This window comes from Equus caballus, chromosome 16, assembly GCF_041296265.1.
Source record: "Equus caballus isolate H_3958 breed thoroughbred chromosome 16, TB-T2T, whole genome shotgun sequence".
NCBI lineage: Eukaryota > Metazoa > Chordata > Mammalia > Perissodactyla > Equidae > Equus > Equus caballus.
In genome coordinates this window covers 47,313,032-47,330,523 of record NC_091699.1, presented here as the reverse complement: position 1 = coordinate 47,330,523, position 17,492 = coordinate 47,313,032, and the positions used below count along the sequence as shown (strand labels likewise).

At 49.8% G+C, this 17,492-nt stretch overlaps 1 protein-coding gene across 14 annotated transcripts in view; it reads left to right on the top strand.

Annotated features, from left to right (window-relative positions):
- The window catches only part of RAD54L2 (RAD54 like 2), a 176,221-nt gene that overhangs the window by 133,050 nt on the left and 25,679 nt on the right, over nucleotides 1-17,492 (top strand). For 8 of the 14 annotated variants that reach the window (XM_070237544.1, XM_070237543.1, XM_023621238.2 and 5 more), the window contains 5 exons: nucleotides 696-785; nucleotides 3,051-3,143; nucleotides 4,595-5,045; nucleotides 14,037-14,112; nucleotides 16,291-16,581. In XM_070237544.1, coding sequence (XP_070093645.1) covers nucleotides 696-785; nucleotides 3,051-3,143; nucleotides 4,595-5,045; nucleotides 14,037-14,112; nucleotides 16,291-16,581 — 1,001 coding nt within the window. Of the gene's footprint in view, nucleotides 1-695; nucleotides 786-3,050; nucleotides 3,144-4,594; nucleotides 5,046-12,635; nucleotides 12,732-12,769; nucleotides 13,788-14,036; nucleotides 14,113-16,290; nucleotides 16,582-17,492 lie in introns of those variants that run through there. The other 6 variants (XM_070237550.1, XM_023621241.2, XM_070237549.1 and 3 more) reach the window with 5 other exon arrangements.

Sequence of the window (17,492 nt, the reverse complement as noted above, 5' to 3'; positions counted from 1 at the left end):
GGTAGGAGGTGGGCAGCCCATCCATCCCTACAATTGGTTCTGTGATTCAGGATAATTGAGAAGGAAAGCATTTCATGATGATATTTTTCATCTCGTTAACCGGAAATGTTCATGATATATAAATTTTAATGAAAATATCTTAATTGATTTTTTTGAGTATGAAAATAATACATGTCCATTGTAAAAAAAAAATTTGAAACGAGTAAAAACAAAAAGAGAGACTCTTGTAATCCTGCTTCTCTGCTGATTCTTGAAAATACTCTTCTTTTCATTCTTTAGTTAGGTATGGAGTAATGCCAGCAAGGAAGAGGATGAGGCCACTTTTGGAGCCTAAAGTAATGTGGGGCAGAAACATTCAAATAGCTTAGGGAGGAGAAAAAAAAATACATAGAAATAACCATTTTAACTAAAACTTTTTGCAAAACAAAAGCTCTATGAATTCTTAATTAGATCAAGGGAAATTGATCAGAAAGATCGTCAGATTTCTAAAATGTTTCTTGTTTTCACAATATTCTTTATTTAGACAATTGTGAAAGGTCCTGCCTTGCTTCACCTTCCTTGGTTCTGACCTCTGCTCCACTGAGAGGCTTTAGGGAATCCCTTGAGGAATGGGCTGGATGTGAACTCTGCATTTTTCTTTCCCTCCTTCAGTCAGGCCCTGTGTAATCTAAATCTAAGGTCTCTGTCTTCACTAGATATTGTTATTCCTGGACTCAACAGCTCCACAGATGTACAGGCAAGAATTAATGCTGGTGAGAGCATCCACATCATCCGTGGGACGAAAGGTGAGAGCCTGAACAACGGGCCCATCCCCTACCTTTTTGGTTGAGAGTGCTGGGCTGGGAAGCAGAATACATATGGCTTGAGCTAGAAGAGGGATAGGAATCATCCTATAAGTGTCACATGTGGGGAAGCATGAGAAAATGACATTTCTAGGAGCTTAGCAGAGTTGGGATGGGCCCAAAGGATATCTGTCAGTGGCTTAAAACAAAGGAGTTAGAGTCTCTGCATTCCTGTATTTTGCCATCATTTTTATGGAGAATCTTGGGGTGCATTTGGATAGACACAGTATTTTGTGTCAGTCTCAATCTATCTATAGTGATGCCTATCAACTAGAAATGTTTGAGGCACTCATGTGGTCCCATATTATTTGTGGCGAGCTCCCACAGACATTTCCTTGGAGCTAATGTTGTGGGTAGGCGGGCCCTTGTGCTTCTTATTATGATTATAAGATGCACCTCAGCAACAACTGTTAAGGGACTTAGAAAAGGCAAGGTTTATTACTTGACAGGTCCTAGAAAAAGCAAGGTTTATTACTTGGCACAGCACGGCATACTTAAGGGCCACACAGGGAGGTCATGGTGGGGTGGGGTGAGAGAGCGAGCAAACGAGTGCAGCCCTGGGTCTCTGCCTTTGTTAGGGTCCAAGAGTGAGATGGCTAGGGTTTTGCTGGTTCACTGTATATTGGCAAATTTAAAACCTAAGAGCAGGAATTAGGGCATGGCAAGGGAAAAGCAGGGTCACTCAAGGGTCAGTTATCTAGGTCACCCTGGGCTTTCTAAAAGGGAAACTTCATGGGTGGGGGCAACCTGGTTCCTTGTCTAGTTCTTTAGCTAGTAGCTGTGTCATACAGCTGGCAATTTGTTCAAGATGGGTATCTTTGAAATGGATACTTCGGTAATCAGAAGCTTGATGTCTGGCACTTACACTACACACAAGGAGACCAGAATTGGAGGGAAAGAGCTGTGGAATGGGTTATAAGCCAACATGTATGTTATCGTGTTGTCTTACCTACTTGCTAGGAGTGGGGTAGAAATCTCTAACTAGGAAATGTATTAGGTGGATGAATTAGTATACATGGATTACACCACAGAATTTTCGAGTGTAGTAATTTAAAAAGTCCACTGCCTCTGGCCTCCTTACAGAGAGAGGTGAGATTGCTGGAGTGAAAAATCTGGGCTAGACTGTGTCGGGACACAATCCAAGCCTATCTTTCATATCAGCCTTTACTGTGTGAGGCTCCCTGAGGCTCTTTGTTTAGTAAGGAGATTTTATGCCAGCCTCTGGTAGGTCAAAGTACCATTAGGTTCAGGGAAAAGATGCCATGAAATACATGATGCACAGAGAAGATGTACCTAGCCCCTTACTGGGCTCTTCCTAGCCTAGAGCAGGGGTTGGCAAACTGCAGCCCACAGGCCAAATCCAGCCTGCTTCCTTTTACTTTACCTGTGAGCTAAGAATGGGTTTTACATTTTCAATTGGTTGAAAAAAAATCAAAAGAATAATATTTTGTGATATGAAAATTGTATGAAATTCACATTTACACTGTCCATAAATGAAGATCTTTGGAGCACAGCCATGCCCAGCTGTTTTCATGCTACAGCAGCAGAGTTGAGTAGTTGCAATAGAGGCCTTATGGCTCACAAAGCCAAAAATATTTACTAATTGGCCCTTTAAGAAAAAGTTTGCTGACATCTGGCCTAGAGGCAGCCCTGATATTCCAGGAAATTGATCAAAAGACATATGCAACTGAACAGAAGGTAGATTAGTGCCCTGTGGGAATAGAATGCAGGTCTTGAATTATTCCTCCCAAGGGAGAGAGTATTGAGGCAATAAGCCTCCTTCCTCCCAGGTCAAGAGGAGGAACCCGGGCCAGAGTCCCTGGTCCAGACCAGAGGGACTCACCTTATTCTCTTTCACAGTACCTCATTTATTTCCTCCAGTGTGTTTAACCTTTCCTGATATTTTCTGGCATAATTGTCTGTCTTGCCCTCTAGGGGTAAGCTCCATGAGGCAAGATCCTTTTCTGTCTTATATACTTCAGTGTCTGGAACAGTGTCTAGTAGTCATGCAATCAGTGTTTGTGGAATAAATGAATAATATTGGGTCCACAGTTCAGTCACTCCACTTCTCATTCAGGGGTCTTGGGAGAGGGTGTGAGACCTAATTTTATTGCTGTTTCACAGCCCACAGTGCCTAGGCCTGGAGTTTTCCAGGGTTAGCTGTATTACATGTCTGCTCCTAACAGTCTTCCTCATGTTTCGTCTTAGGGACGTACATCCGCACCAGCGATGGGCGGATCTTTGCTGTCCGGGCGACTAGCAAACCAAAGGCCCCTGAAGATAGTCGGATGGCTGCCTCAGGTATAGTGGCTTCTACTTTCCATTGACCCATGCAGCATTTTTTTGTTTGGTTTGGTGTGGTTTGTAATTAATTTATTTTTTGAATAGATAATGTGTACATGGTTCACAATTCAAATGGTACAAAAAAGGGTAAAGTGAAAAGTAAGTTTTTCTCTCCCCATACTCCCTGCCATCCATTGCTCCTTCCTGGAGGTGCTGCTCTCATTTGTTTTTTTTCAGAGATATTCTATACATATACATGGTACAGGGATGTGTGTGTGCACATGTATGTGTGTGTATAAAAAATATACGTATATAACTTTTCTTTGTATTTCTAAAACAAATGCTAACTTACTATAAGATACTGTTTACTCCTTTTTTCACTCATCAGTGTATCTCAGTGCTTGTTCCTTATCATTTCTTTAGATGTGCCTCATTGAAGGTTTGCATAGGATGCCATTAGATGGGTATAACACAGCGCATTCCTAGTTCCCTGTCCTTGGTGGTTTAGATTGTTTTACTCCACTGTTACAGTACTGGTTCACAGTCATGTGGGTGTATCTATAGGATAAATTCCTAGAAGTGGGATTGCCAAGTCAAAGAGTGTATGTGTGGCACATTAACAACGTTAGGAAGTCTTGCCAAGTTCCCCTGTATGGGAATGGTTCTCCTTTATCCTCCCACCATGAGGTATGAGAGCTAGACTGCTCTTGTTCCCAGCTTTTATTATGGAAATTTTCACACATATAGACAAGTTGAAAGAACAGCACTGTGAGCACTCATATACTTTGCATCTAGATCCAGTGACTATTACTGTTCTCATAAACTTTCTTCTGTCTCTCTCTCCCTTCCTAATATTTGAACTATTTCTAAGTTGAAGTCCTCATGTCATTTTGCCTCTAAATACTTCAGCACACATCTCCTAAGATTAAGAACATTCTTCTTCTAGTCACAACACCATTATCACACTAAAAAACAGTTAACAATTCCACAATATTACCTACTATCCAGGCCATATTCAGATTTCCCAGTTGTCCCACTTGTCTTTCATGGCCATGGATTTTGTTGTGTTTTTAAAACAGGATGGACTGCTTTTTAAACTTCGTCTTCCTCTTTCCTCCCATCCTGGTCATTGAGTGTCTTTGCCCCCAGAAAGAGTCTGACTCATTATAAGAATGATCTCTTAGCGTTTCATGTCCATTATCTCATAGGATTCACCTTGGTGGAGTTCTACAAATTGAGGACTAGGGTAAGGAAAGTTACGTGTCTTGTCACCGATAGACTTGTTTACCAGATCAGAGGATTTCTTTCTTTGTGACTGGGAAAAGTTGACTGAGTGATGTTGTTTGGACGTCAAACAATTTGAATTTTGGGGACCACAGGGCAGGATTTTTTTTTAATGGAATTTTTTCCTATACCCTCCTTCTTTCCCTGGGCATTCTGGTTCTCAGTTACCTACATTTTGTCCCCAGGTTCCCAGGGGCCTTCTCTCGAGTCCACAAGCAACGGCAGACACAGTGCCTCATCACCCAAAGCCCCCGACCCTGAGGGGCTGGCCAGGCCCGTCTCTCCAGACAGCCCAGAGATCATCAGTGAGCTCCAGCAGTATGCAGATGTGGCTGCTGCCCGGGAATCCCGTCAGAACTCCCCAAGCTCCAATGCCGCCTTGCCTGGCCCCCCGGCCCAACTTGTGGACAGCAGTGCTGTTCCTGGGACAGCTCTCGGGACTGAACCGCGACATGGGGGTCATTGCCTCAATAGTTCCCTCTTGGTGACCGGCCAGCCCTGTGGTGACAGGCACCCGGTGTTGGACTTAAGGGGCCACAAGCGAAAGTTGGCCACACCATCTGCTGCCCAGGAGTCAGCCCGCCGGCGGTCCAGGAAGGGCCATCTGCCAGCCCCCGTGCAGCCGTATGAACACGGGTATCCAGTTTCTGGCGGGTTTGCCATGCCACCCGTCTCCTTAAACCATAACCTCACCACCCCCTTCACCTCCCAGGCTGGGGAGAACTCCCTCTTTATGGGCAGTACCCCCTCCTACTACCAGCTGTCCAATTTGCTGGCAGATGCCCGCCTGGTGTTTCCAGTGACTACTGACCCTCTGGTGCCAGCAGGCCCCGTCAGTTCCTCTTCCACGGCTACCTCAGTCACTGCCAGCAACCCCTCCTTCATGCTCAACCCCTCTGTACCAGGGATATTACCCAGCTACTCACTCCCATTCTCACAGCCACTCCTGTCCGAGCCGAGGATGTTTGCGCCTTTTCCTTCCCCTGTCTTGCCCAGCAACCTTTCACGGGGCATGTCTCTCTACCCAGGCTACATGTCCCCACATGCAGGCTACCCAGCTGGTGGCCTCCTCCGGTCCCAGGTGCCTCCATTTGACTCTCATGAGGTTTCTGAGGTGGGATTCAGCTCCAATGATGATGAGGATAAAGACGATGATGTGATAGAGGTCACTGGGAAATAGCTGGGGAGCTCCTCTCCACCTCAGTGGGGCCTCCAGCAGGTTGCCCACCAAGCTGGAAGGCAGTGATCTGGGCTTTCTGAGAATAGGGCACTTGGCAGGAGGGGAAAGGAAGAGGACAAAGAAAGGCTGTTGACCATAGTGGCAGGGCTCTGTTGCTGTTTAATGAAAGAGGCAAAAAAAATCCAACGGAGCAGCAATAGCAGGAAATCAGGGACCCACAACAGGAATAGAGGGGCAGGGCAGCCTGCCTCTCCTCCTGCCTGCCTTGCTTATGCTGTCTGCTTGCTTGCTTGCCCATCTGAGTGTGGAAGCTCATATCCCATTTCTGTCTTTGGGAACATTCTCTCCCAAGAGAGCTGCCTTACTGGGTGACTTAGCTTGGCCTGGAGAGGGGAGGGGAGGGAGGGAGGGTAGGAGAAGGAGGGTGGGCAGGAAGAGCAGACTGAGATTCCATGTGAAGTGGAGTCTTTTTAGAGGGTGGGAAAGAAGCAGACCAGGTATGTGTGTTTGTGTGTGTGTGTGTGTTTATGTATGTATGCTTATGTATGTAACAGAGCAGGGTTGAAGGTGGGAGGGAATGGAGGGAGGGAGGGACTATAGGGGAAACTAAAAAATGAATTTATCTTTTAAAAATAGAAATCAGAGTGTGGTGGTTCATGGCAACTATTAGTATGAACATCAGGGTAAGCCCAGGAGAAGAGCCATGGAAACCACAAGTTTCCTCTAGTTGGGTGAAGAGAAGGCCCAGCTAACCTGAGTCCCTGGTTTTCACAGCCACATTTATTTTAGAATTTGGGGGAAATTATGAGAGAAAATGGGCATTACCAATCTCTGTCTCTTTCCCCAGTGGCCGTCTTTAAGCAGCTCTCCCTTTCCAGAGTGTGAGATTGTCTGTGTGCCGAGGCTGGGAGGGAGAAGTGCTACAGTGTGTGAGTGAGAGGTCATGGAGTTGTGGCCAGAAAAGACATTCTTCACAAGGATGGAACTGAGCCCCCAGCTGCCTATCCTGGTGGCCTTTCCTTTCCTTCCCCGTTAGAGAGCTCCATGTTAATTTATTTCTTATGGGCAATTATTTATTATTTGGACTTTTCATGTGTCTTATTTTTTTTTTGTTTTGTTCTGGGGGGTGGAAGGGGAGGTTAGGGGTAAGGAGGGTAGGAAATGGGAAGGGAAATGTTAAGATATTCCAGACCCCATAGCTGCTGGTGAATAAATGCCAGGTGGATGGTGAATTGACCAAGGAAAGGGAGTTAGGCTTGACCAAGGTTTATATGAAACAACTATGTTTTCAGAAAATGGCCTCTTGGGAAGATCAGGGAATCCTGTGACTGGATAGTTAGTGAGAGTGAGACTTATTCCATAGAGATTAAAACTTAGGATCATGTAATTTGCTATTGGGAAGTAAGTGGCCCTAAATTTGGAGCTGTTTCTCCTGGGATGGCCTTAGAGGCGGGCTCTCTATGCTGAATAGTGGAGCTTTGTATTGGTGGCTGCTGGTTGATGGAACAGACTCTTGATTTCCTTTTGGGAAATGTCTTGGCTTCCCCAGCTTATCAGATGATCAGTGCGGGCCTGGTATCTGCTACCTCCATCCTCTTTGAAGGAACATGGAGGAGCCCTTCCTCTGTAGAAGCCTTAAGTCTGGCTTTTGTCTTAAAAGAACACATCAGTCATTCTGGGTCTCCCCTTTCTTGTTGCCAATGCCAAGGGAGGGGGCGTCTAGTCTTTAAGCATCAACACTGGCTGTCTTCCTATTGGCTTTTCCCACCCCCGCTACTAAGACCTTGCTAGGCAGTTCTTTATGATGAACAAACTTTGTCTGGCTTTAGAGCTTTACCATCTGCCCATGGGTCCCTCCTCACTGTGCAGCTGCTGCACCTGCCTCTTCCCAGCCCTGGAAGCAGCTTAGCCAGGTCACCCCAAGTAGTAGCTTCTGCAGCTCTTCTGACCAGCCTGTTTCCATTGTTGGAGGGCCTGCAAACACTCTGGGTGTTGTCCCCAGAGAAGAGACAAGGAGATGGCTGATGGGGGTGCGTGCATGTATGTTTGTGTGCTGTCCAGTTATACCAAAAGTGGAACGTAAGGAGCTTTCTTTCTCTGTTTTCATAAGCACCCTGTCAGACACTTAATTCTCCTACTCATAGAAGCCTTAGATCTACAATTTAGCTATGCAAATTATTTTGATAATTTAAAAATAGCAGTTCCAACCAGTGCTTTCTCTTTCAGATGCATCCCAAGAATGGATGGTGAAGTGACTGAGTTGGTGTGGGCTCTCAGGTTGAGGCTAGTACAACGGGAGTGAGCTAGCCTAGATCTCCGATTTGCAGAGCATACTCGCAACCTGGTCTACAACTGATGTTTCTAAGGCCTGAGAGCACTGGGATCCCAGAATGCTTGTGCGCCTGCGTGTGCGTGTGTGTGTGTGTGTGTGTGTGTGGTCATGGAAGGAGGGGTATTTGTGTGTTCACCTATAGGAAATCACAGCAGCAGGCTCTGAGAATCCAGAAACTATCCCAGCAAGGAATTGAAACTAGTCACTGGAGGGATGGGCTTTTGAAGGTACCAGGAAGTGAATGGGTATTCTGAGAGACAGCCCATGCCTGCTCCCTACCCAGTGGTTCCAGGGGCTGGGTCTTGCTTCAACTCGGGAGGGGCCTTAGTTTTGGGAGGCTGACCTAGCTAGAGAAGGCTTTCTTTGATATGCGCAGCTTATATTGTATAGGGGGTTGGGGTTGGGATCATGGGAAATTGGAGTGCTACCAGTTTCATTTTTTTTTTTTTTTAATGAGCCTGAAAACACTTCTCTCACTTTTCTGCTGCCTCTTTATGTGTGGTGGTAGGCAAGTGTGCTTGCACACCAAACATGAGCATGTATGTGAGGGAAGCAGGAAATGTCTCAGAGCCTAAGAACTATGTTTTACAGCTTCTTTGATCAAGAATACTTGGTGGTCACTTCCACCCACCATCCAGGCCTGAGTGAGGGAAGGATGGTGATATGAGGGAGGGCGGAAGATCAGGCCTAGGCATTTTCCTTCAATATTGTCTTCCACAGAATGTTTTCAGTGGCTTCTCAAGCCACATCCATCTGGGGTAGCCTAAATCCTCAGCCTAGGGAATATAGTATTACTTGATGATTTCAGAATTACCATTTGTGGTAATGCTTGATTTCCTTTTCTTAATATCTTTGTGGGTAAAAATCAACAGAGACAGAGTAGTCATTTAAGTAAGAAAGTAAGTGAACCATGTTGGATCAGATCTGTTTCTTCAGATTAGATATCTGCAAAGTCCTCACCCCCTTGAGCTGTGCTGCTTAAGCATCTATCTCGTCATCCCCTGACTTAAGGATAATTCTGTCTGGTCCTTGGAACTCTCTTCCCTAGGAATTAGTGTGTAGAATCTCTATATACTTGTGATTTACAACTAAATATGAAATTTCCCACTTCAGGGCGTGAAACTGGGGTAAAGTTTTGCTGATAGGTTGAAACATTCAACCAAACTTTAGTGGTGTGGGTGGGCCTGTCACTCCCAAAGCTGTCAGCAGAGCAAGGCCCTCTGCTTCAGTCTGTTCAAGCCTGGCATTGCTCTGGAACTGAGTCCTCATCCACTGGGGAAGGTCTTCTGGGGGCTTTATGTTCCTTGTTCCTGGTGATCCTGGCCATGACCCTCTTCTTCCTACTTCCCAGTTCCCTGTGATCTCTCAGAAGACCAGTCTCTCTCTTCTGAGCCAGGGCCTCCTGTGCACCCAGCTAAGTGGCTTTTCCCCCACCAAAATGCCTGAGAGAAGAGCTCCTTCCCCCAGTGGGCCACCAGGTGACATTCTGGCCCTCTGCTGAATATTTCCAAGAAATCCACACCTCAAGGCCTGTCTGAGAATGCTGTTCTCTCCATTGGTCACCTTCAGGCTCCATTCCCCTTCTACTGACTTCTCTCTTGCCCTGTGTATTCCTGTGTGACTCCTTAACGTCTGTTTTGTGCCAGTAGCTTGGCCCTAGGCCTTTTATGAATACCCGAGTCTTACGATGAACTTCCTGAGCAGGCAGTGTCCAACTTCTTTGCTCTTCAGGGACCTGAATCTGCCCATTTCCTCTCTTGCAGGTCTATTTATATAGTAATCTAGTGCATTGGGGAGAAGTAGCCAAGCAGGCTGCAGAGTCTGTAGTGCAGAGGGCTGGGGGAAACTTGGGTACTCTCTGTTACCACTACTGGGATGACACTCAAAAGAGAGGGGACCTCATACTGTGACCTGACCCAGGACTCTCCCCTGGAAGAGAGCTCAGCCCAGATATATGTGTGTGTGTGTGTGAGAATGTGAGTGTGAGTGTGACACAGAGTGTGTGTATGCACATGTGTGCTCATGTGCATGTGGGTGTAAACTGACTTATCTGGTTGTGTTACTCAGGGTGGGCTGGGGACTCACCGGAAGAATCCCCTCAGCCTACCCAAGACTGGTTTTTTCCTGTACCCTCTCCAGAAGGGTAAGGGAAAAGGGGGTCCAGGTGGGTTGAGGGGGTTGCAGTGGATAACCACTAAGGCCACACTGCTGCCAGGAGGAGTGGGGGGAGATGAGGTGGCCCCAGGGACCTGGCACCTGGCTTTGGTTTTCCATCTTCTTTCCTCAGGACGCCCCCTGAGGCCTCGGACCTGCACCTGGCTTTGAGGAGCATCTGTGGCTGGGTGCTCCAGCTGCTGGTGTGATCATGGGCTTCCCTCCTCTCTCCACAGGGCAGGTGCTCCTGCCCCAGAGATTGGGCAACTGGCTGTTTCTATGACGTATTTATTTTTACTTGTGTTTCATGTCACTTTTTTAAAAAAGCAAACAGAACAATTGTAAGTCAGTATAACTGCCTATCAGTTTTCTTTATTTCTCTTTTTGTAAAATAAAATTTAAACTCAAGAAGGCAGCATTGTTTGATCAAGGAATTTGTCTGAATAGCCATTTGACCAGGTGAAAGGGATATAACTTAGAGCATAGTGGGCACTGGGATGGCACCTGGGGCAGAGGGAGGTGGGAACAGAGGGCACACTACTGGCAGTCTCTTTGTTGCAGTGGGGTTCACTAGTTTTTTTCTGCTTTTGCTCACCTGAAGAGGACCACATGTATAGGCTCTAGAGGAAACAGCAAAGCTGACTCAAAGTGACTTGAGGCTAGCTGGTTCTCACTCATGGCAAGTCCTGCAGGGAAAGCTGACTGGGCTTGTGAGTGGCTGGGGATTGGGTGCAACATCAGTGCCTTCAGAAGGTGAGAGATGGCTGGTGGCAGGGTTTGCAGAGCATCATACACTGCATGTGCATTCTCTGTTTGCCATCTGAATTAGAGGATCTAGCCACTGCCTCACAGAGAACTAACCAGGGCTTTGGAATGTGAAGAGGTGGGGGAAGGAGGGGACAGTCCACTCTTTGGCTCCCAAAGTTTGGTCCCTTTGAGAGGAGGAACCCTGGGGAAACATTCTCTGGAAATTTACTGAGGGTGAATTAGAGAACCTCTGTGGGGATTCATTGGACAAAGGGAAGACATGAGGAAACAAAGGTGAAATCTGGGCTCATTAGAGGAGAATATGTACTATTGGGAGATAGGACTGGGAGTGGAGCGTAAGTGGGGCAGATGGCTAGCTAGGTGAGCAGGTCTGCTCAGACTTGCTACAAGGGGGAGAGGAACGTGCCTTGATTGCTGCCTCCTGGTGGCCAGCAGAGGCCTTGCAGGGATCTTGCCAAGGGCGGGGCTTGCCTTTTTGGGAACAGCCTGAGATGAAGCCACGAAGGCTGATGGCCAGCTGCCCCAGTCACAGCCTGACTCCTTTCATGACAGAGGTGCTGAAGCTCCTAAGGCACACGCTGAACTCTGATTTGGGACTCTGGAGTTCCCCAACCAGGCTAAAGGAAGTGAGCAGAGAGGAAAAGATGAGGAAAGGGCAGCTCTGGACAACGGTTTCCTGGGAGAAGCACATCAGCTTCTAAGAAGCAGAACTAACCGTGCAAACCCTGCAGGCAGAGGCTGTCTGTCTCTGTGCCAGTGTAGTGGCCCTTCCCTGTCTCACAGGAAATGCTTCCAAGTGTATAGGTCACTTGCCTTGGGCACGCAAAGGTTTTGATCAAGTGCCTGATCAGAATTGCCAGCCCAGTCCTGAGTGCCTGTGAGGGGCCAACTGCCCATTCTGCCAGTCTGCCTAGAGGGTTGGGACAGGCTTGGCCCTATGGATGAGGTTCAATCTTCCCTGCCTGTGGAAGGAACAATGCGAAGTAGAGGAAAGGAAATCAGAATTATGAATGCCTCTGTGTGCCCAGTCTGTCCTTTGCTAGTGCAGTAGTGGGCTCCACAGTAAGATGACTCCCCACCCAAACATCAATCCTCCATGTTAGGAGCACCAAGGTAGCTCTTGGCCCAGCCTGTCTTGTAGCCAAGCTTGTGAGCATAGTTGTCCCTTCCCAAACCCCCTCCACTGCAAGACTGGGCCTCCCACGAAGGCAAGATTTTATCTTTGGGACTCTAGAAGAGTGCTTTGTAGTTTGTAGGTCTTCAGAAATATGAGCTGGAGGTTGAACCTGTCTTCAAGGAGCTTACACCTGACCTGAGAGTTACCTAGAATACCTTAAGCTAGAACTCCTTCTCCCACATCCCAGCCACATCCAGGGAACTGAGGGAGGAGCCTGGAAAGGGCCTCGGTTTTGTTCACTCAGCATCTTCAGCCTCTAGAATTGTCCTGGCAGGAAGTGGTACTCAATAAGTGTTGAATGATCACCCCTGTGTTCTGGTTTGGGGTGGGGTGGGGTGGAGCGTTTAAGGCAGGAAGCTGATATTTGCACTGCCCAGAGATTGGATCCACTAGCTTCTTCCCTGAGCCCAGATTGGGCTTCAGTTTCCTCAATTGTAAAACGGGAGCTGTAAAACAGGAGCGAGTGGCCCTGCCTTGCTCGGTTTGCAGGTTTGTCGCGAATCCTCAGTGAGAGAAAGTGGCAGGACTAAGGGTGGTACAAATGCCAGAGGCTGATACTGCTGTGCTGCACTTCCCAAACCTCTTCAAACACTTCTCTCTGGCGCTGGCTTCCTCGACCCAGCTTGGCTCTCTGCTGCGGGCCACCAGGCTGACTTCTCCCCACGCCTGGGGCCAGGCAGGCGTGGTGCTCTCGCCAACCCAGATGCCAAGGTGTTGTTGCTAAGTCACCCTTGGCATCCCAGAAGTTTGTGGGAGGCAGGAAGCTGCCCGGTGGGTTCAGCCCCTGACAGCTCCGGGGGATAGGAGCACGCTCGGTTGTCATGGAGACGGGGTGGGGCAGGCCTCCGCCCTTCGGGCCCGGCGCGCAAGCGCCCACGGCCACGGCCACGTCCCGCCGCGAGAGGGGGCGGAGCGAGCGTGAGCAGCGGGCGCGCGCAGGCTCCGCGACCGAGCCTTGGGCCGCCTGCTGGGGTCGGCGTCCGCGGCGAGCGGCCGCTGAGGTGAGGGCCAGGCTGGAGGCTGGGTGTCCCCGTCGGGACGGCCCCGCGCGCACCGAGGGCCTAGGACCTCCATCCACCCGGGCGTGACCTCCGGGCCCCCGGCGTCCCCTCAGTGGTCCCCGCGGCCCAGGCCACTCTTTGCAACTCGTCTCTGTCCACAGCTGGTCCCGGCCGGGTCCAAGGGCCCGAACGCGACCTTGAACCAGCCCTTCCACCCCAGGCCGTCCCCGGCCTCGGCTGCGGGTGCAGGGCACGCCCCGAGGCAGTGGAGCCCAGGTTGGCGGGGTGGGGAACGACATCGAGGCAGGAACCGCACTTTAACTCCGCCCCCGTTCCCTGAGGCCGCGCCTCACAGCCGTGGCTGCAAAGTTTAGCGTCCCTTAAGTTGCGAAGGTGCGTGGGGCCTCGTGAGGTCGTGGCTGGAAAGAAGGGGGCTGATAAATAGGCGAGGCGCGGGTGAGCAGGGGCTAGGAGCCGAGAATGGGAGGCGATGTTCCCTCCTCCCGGCCCAGGCCCGTCGCATCCCCGGTCTTCCCGCTCCCCGCCAGCGCTCGAGTTTTGCCTGCGGCAGGGCCCTTTAAGACCAGGCCTGTCGCCCCGGCGCACGTGAGCGGCTCCAGGAAGCCGGCGCGGGGCAGCCCGCCTTGAAGCTCGCCTGCTCCCTGCCGGAGGCCACCACGCCGGGCGTCTGACCAGAGGAGAAACCGAGGCCTGAGAGGCGGCACAGCCTGCCCAAGGGCAGCAGCAAGGGCTGTTTCAGGGCCAGGTGCGGTGGCTGGACCCCTCCAGGAAGAGGGCTTTCCAAGAACGGGGGCGTGAGCAGGGCCCCAGTCAAGAGTTGACATTGTGAGGCCAGGTTTGGCTTCTGATTTCTCGAAGGAGTCTGAGAACGTGGTGGAGGTGCAACGTTATGGCGAGGAGGGAGTTCTTGTAGAGGCCCTGGTGGGCTTTCCCTGAAAAGGGAACAATCAGGATATGGTGCCTGGCTCAGTGGTTATTTTCTTTCTGCCACCAGCACTGGAGCGCTTGGAGCACTTGGTCCCTGCCTCGCTGGATGCCATGAGTTGCTAAAAGTGAGCCTGGCTTTTCAGGTGAGCTTTTCTAGCCCTTCTCCTTCCTTTTTTCTTGAGTTTGGGGAAATTCACAGTGCCTGGCCTCCTTCCTGTGTCAACCAAAGCTCTGGGACCCCCCAGGTCATTTCACCACTGTTCTGAGTAGTTTAGGAAGTGAGAGGAAGAGAAAGGTGGGAACTAAATTCTTTTGAGGGGACAGGGAGTGTGCAGCCAAGAAGGGAAGGTCAGAGTGAGGGCTGGTCACTCCCAAGGCAAGTGAGAAACCTAGATGCTGAGAACCTTCAGTTCAGAGATGTCCAATGCTTGGGCTTTCTAGAAACCCTGTCACCAGGGAGGAGAAAGTGGAAATGGGGGCCTGGAGTCAAACTGCCTAGGTTCCTATTGCCTGCATTCTGGTCCAAGCGGCTCTACTTAATACCTGTGTGACCTTGGGCAAATCTCTTAACCTCTAACCATTTGTTTCTTGATCCATACCTACGTTGTTTTGAGGATTAATCAAGTAGCTGTGTTTCAACATTTAGACAGTACCTGGCCCATAGTAAGTACTCAGTGAAAGATTTATCATCAGAGAAGACGGAATGAAACTAACTGGAGGCAAGATGAGTGGGACAGGGAATGCGTCCAAAAAAAAAGATAGTGCAGCTGTGGGGCTGGAACATGGATGGGTGAGAAGACCAGTGTGAGGCACGTCAGTGTCAGAACACCAAAGGTTTAGAAGTTTGCTTTGCCTCTTTGTGGGGCAAACGCTGTGTGCAATGACTCCAAAGACAATTTTCAGCAAAAAATTTTGACACCCAGAACCCACAGGGAACAAATCATTCCATAGAGCTAAAGTTTCCTTAGGGCTGAAGTGTTGACTTTCAGCAACCAAACCTTTTAAATTTTAAATATTAATTTTAAATGCTTTGGGTGGGAATGTTCCTCCAGTGGGTCACATGCTTCCCTTCCTCTTTAAACAGTCTTTTCTGGGCTGTGATTTTTTTTTTTCCTGGGTGACTCAGGTCAAGCCCTCTGTATAAGAGGCTTAGGCTTCTAGTCCCAAGCTTCATGGAGGGCTGGGTGGTCTGCCTTGAATGGCTCACACACCAGCCTCTGTGTTGTATTCCTGGACCTGCTCTTGGATAGCTTCTCTGCTTTTTTTTTTTTCCCTGAAACGAATGCTTTTATTGTTTGTAGGAATGGGGAAAGGCCAGTGGGGAGGAGGGAAAATTGTCAGATAAATGACATACACACACAAAAAGGAAAAACGATCTCCCCCCACTTCACCCCAGGATGCCTTCTTGTGAACTACCTAGTACAGGAAGTGGGGTGGGGAGATCAAAACCACAAAAACTAAATTCTGAATACCTGGAGTTGCCCTCCCCGATTGGATGAAATGTTCAGGCCAGGTACAGTAACTCTTCTTCTCCCTGCTGTGTGTCTCAACTTCTAGCAGCCTTTTCCTCCTCCTCCTTGCAGTTTCTAATCTATGGGCTGGAAAAGTGGGATGAAGCTTGTTAGCACCAGTAGCTCAAGTCTGGGAAGCATAGTGCTGGACTTTGTTCTGGCTGCTCAGGCTGTTTTGATCTGGTCTCCTCTGGTTCTGGATGGGTGAGCTTGCTGGATAGGGAGATTCTGCGGGTCAAGGGTGCTTAGCATAGGAGAGTTTCCTATGAGAATCTCTTCTGTGGCACATTTTCACAGTGGGGTTTTGTTCCTCATGGTTTCCTTGTTTGTTAATAAGCATTTGGACCCTGCCGCTTGCCTGTCCTCCCCCTGGCACTGATCCATGAGGCTTGGGGAGGCTGGGTGAGCAGTGTGGCTCAGCTATGGGAAGGAAGAGGCGATGTGGGGAAAAGGCAGGCTGGCTGACTGGCCCATCCTGGGGGAGGCTGGTCAGGGCTGGGAGTATGTCCCTGGCTGATTCACTCCTATCCCCCTCTATGACTCAGTTTCCCCAGGTGTGACCAAGGCTGCCATCTGACAGAGCTGCTCTGAGAGCCTCAACAATTGTGATTAAGAAATAAAGAGGCTTGTGGCTTCAGTCATCCTTTGTGGCTCCCTTCTAGGTCACTCTATATGTAAACACCTCTGGTCCCTCCCCTTCCTGGGTTAGAGCACCCCGGGCTGAGGTTGGGCCAGAACTGGCTGGCGGGCAGGTGGGCACGTTGGTCAGAGCAGGCTAATAGCCTCCTCTCCCTTCTGTCTCCTTTGCAGCTGCCTTGGGGTGCGGTGTGGAGGCACAGAGCCATGTCGGACCTGCTACTACTGGGCCTGATTGGGGGACTGACTCTGCTGCTGCTGCTGACACTGTTGGCCTTTGCCGGGTACTCAGGGCTGCTGGCTGGGGTGGCAGTGAGTGCTGGCTCACCCCCCATCCGCAACGTCACTATGGCCTACAAGTTCCACATGGGACCCTACGGCGAGATTGGGCGGCTTTTCACTGAGAGCTGCAGTGTCTCCCCCAAGCTCCGCTCCATCGCCATCTACTATGACAACCCTCACATGGTAAGGAGCCTCCTGTGCCCTGGCTGGGGTTCCACCATGGATAGACAGAGGGCAGAGCTTGTGTGGGGAGCAGTGTTTTGGTTTCTGAGGAATGGAGGGAAAATTTTTGAGCTGGGCCTGCAGACCATCTCCTCTCTGAGCCTGAAGCTCCTTCCAGATTTATCCTGGACTTCTGCCCCAGGCATCCATATGCTGGCTTTCTACTTGCCCAGGACTGGTTCCCCTGGCTCATGGCTACCCATGGACTTCTAAGTGCAGGGGGCCATACCACTGTGAGTCCCTAGCCTCTGCCGGGGCTTTGGTCCCCTGCGTCCCCTTCTTGCTGTCCCTCCCTCTTCCATCCCCACTTGAGGCCAGTGCTCTAAGGCCAGGCTGCTCAGATTCTCCCCTCTCTTTGGGGTCATATCTTGTTTTTTCTGTGCTTCCCTCTTTCAGCTCTCCTGCTGAAAGAAGGTAGAATCCAACCTCTTTGGCCATTATGGTGGCCCCTGGCCCAGTGATAAGGCATTTCTTTGGATGTCAAGCTGCCTGATAGGGGAGGGGGGTTGGGGGGCGTGAAGCAAGTACCACCAGATGAGCCGCCTAGGATGCTGGGTTCAGAGCCTAACCCAGCATCACTGGCACCCTGTGGGCGTCTGGCTTCACTCACAGCCTGTGGTGAGTCAGGGCTTACCAATGTTGCCTCTTGCCTTGCCATGGGGGTGGTGCTGCCCACAGCTGCATGGGCTGGCAGCCCTGCCAAGGGTTCTTCAGCCTCCACCTCTGAGCCTTGGCAGACCAGGCGTTTGGAATCCCCGGCTCTGGTTTCCTTGCCTGGAGAGCTCAAGTAGGCAAGGCCTATAGCCTACCCACTGTTTGCTGACCAGGCCTCAATGGGGCACTCAGTTGAAACAAGGGTATGCTGACTCTGT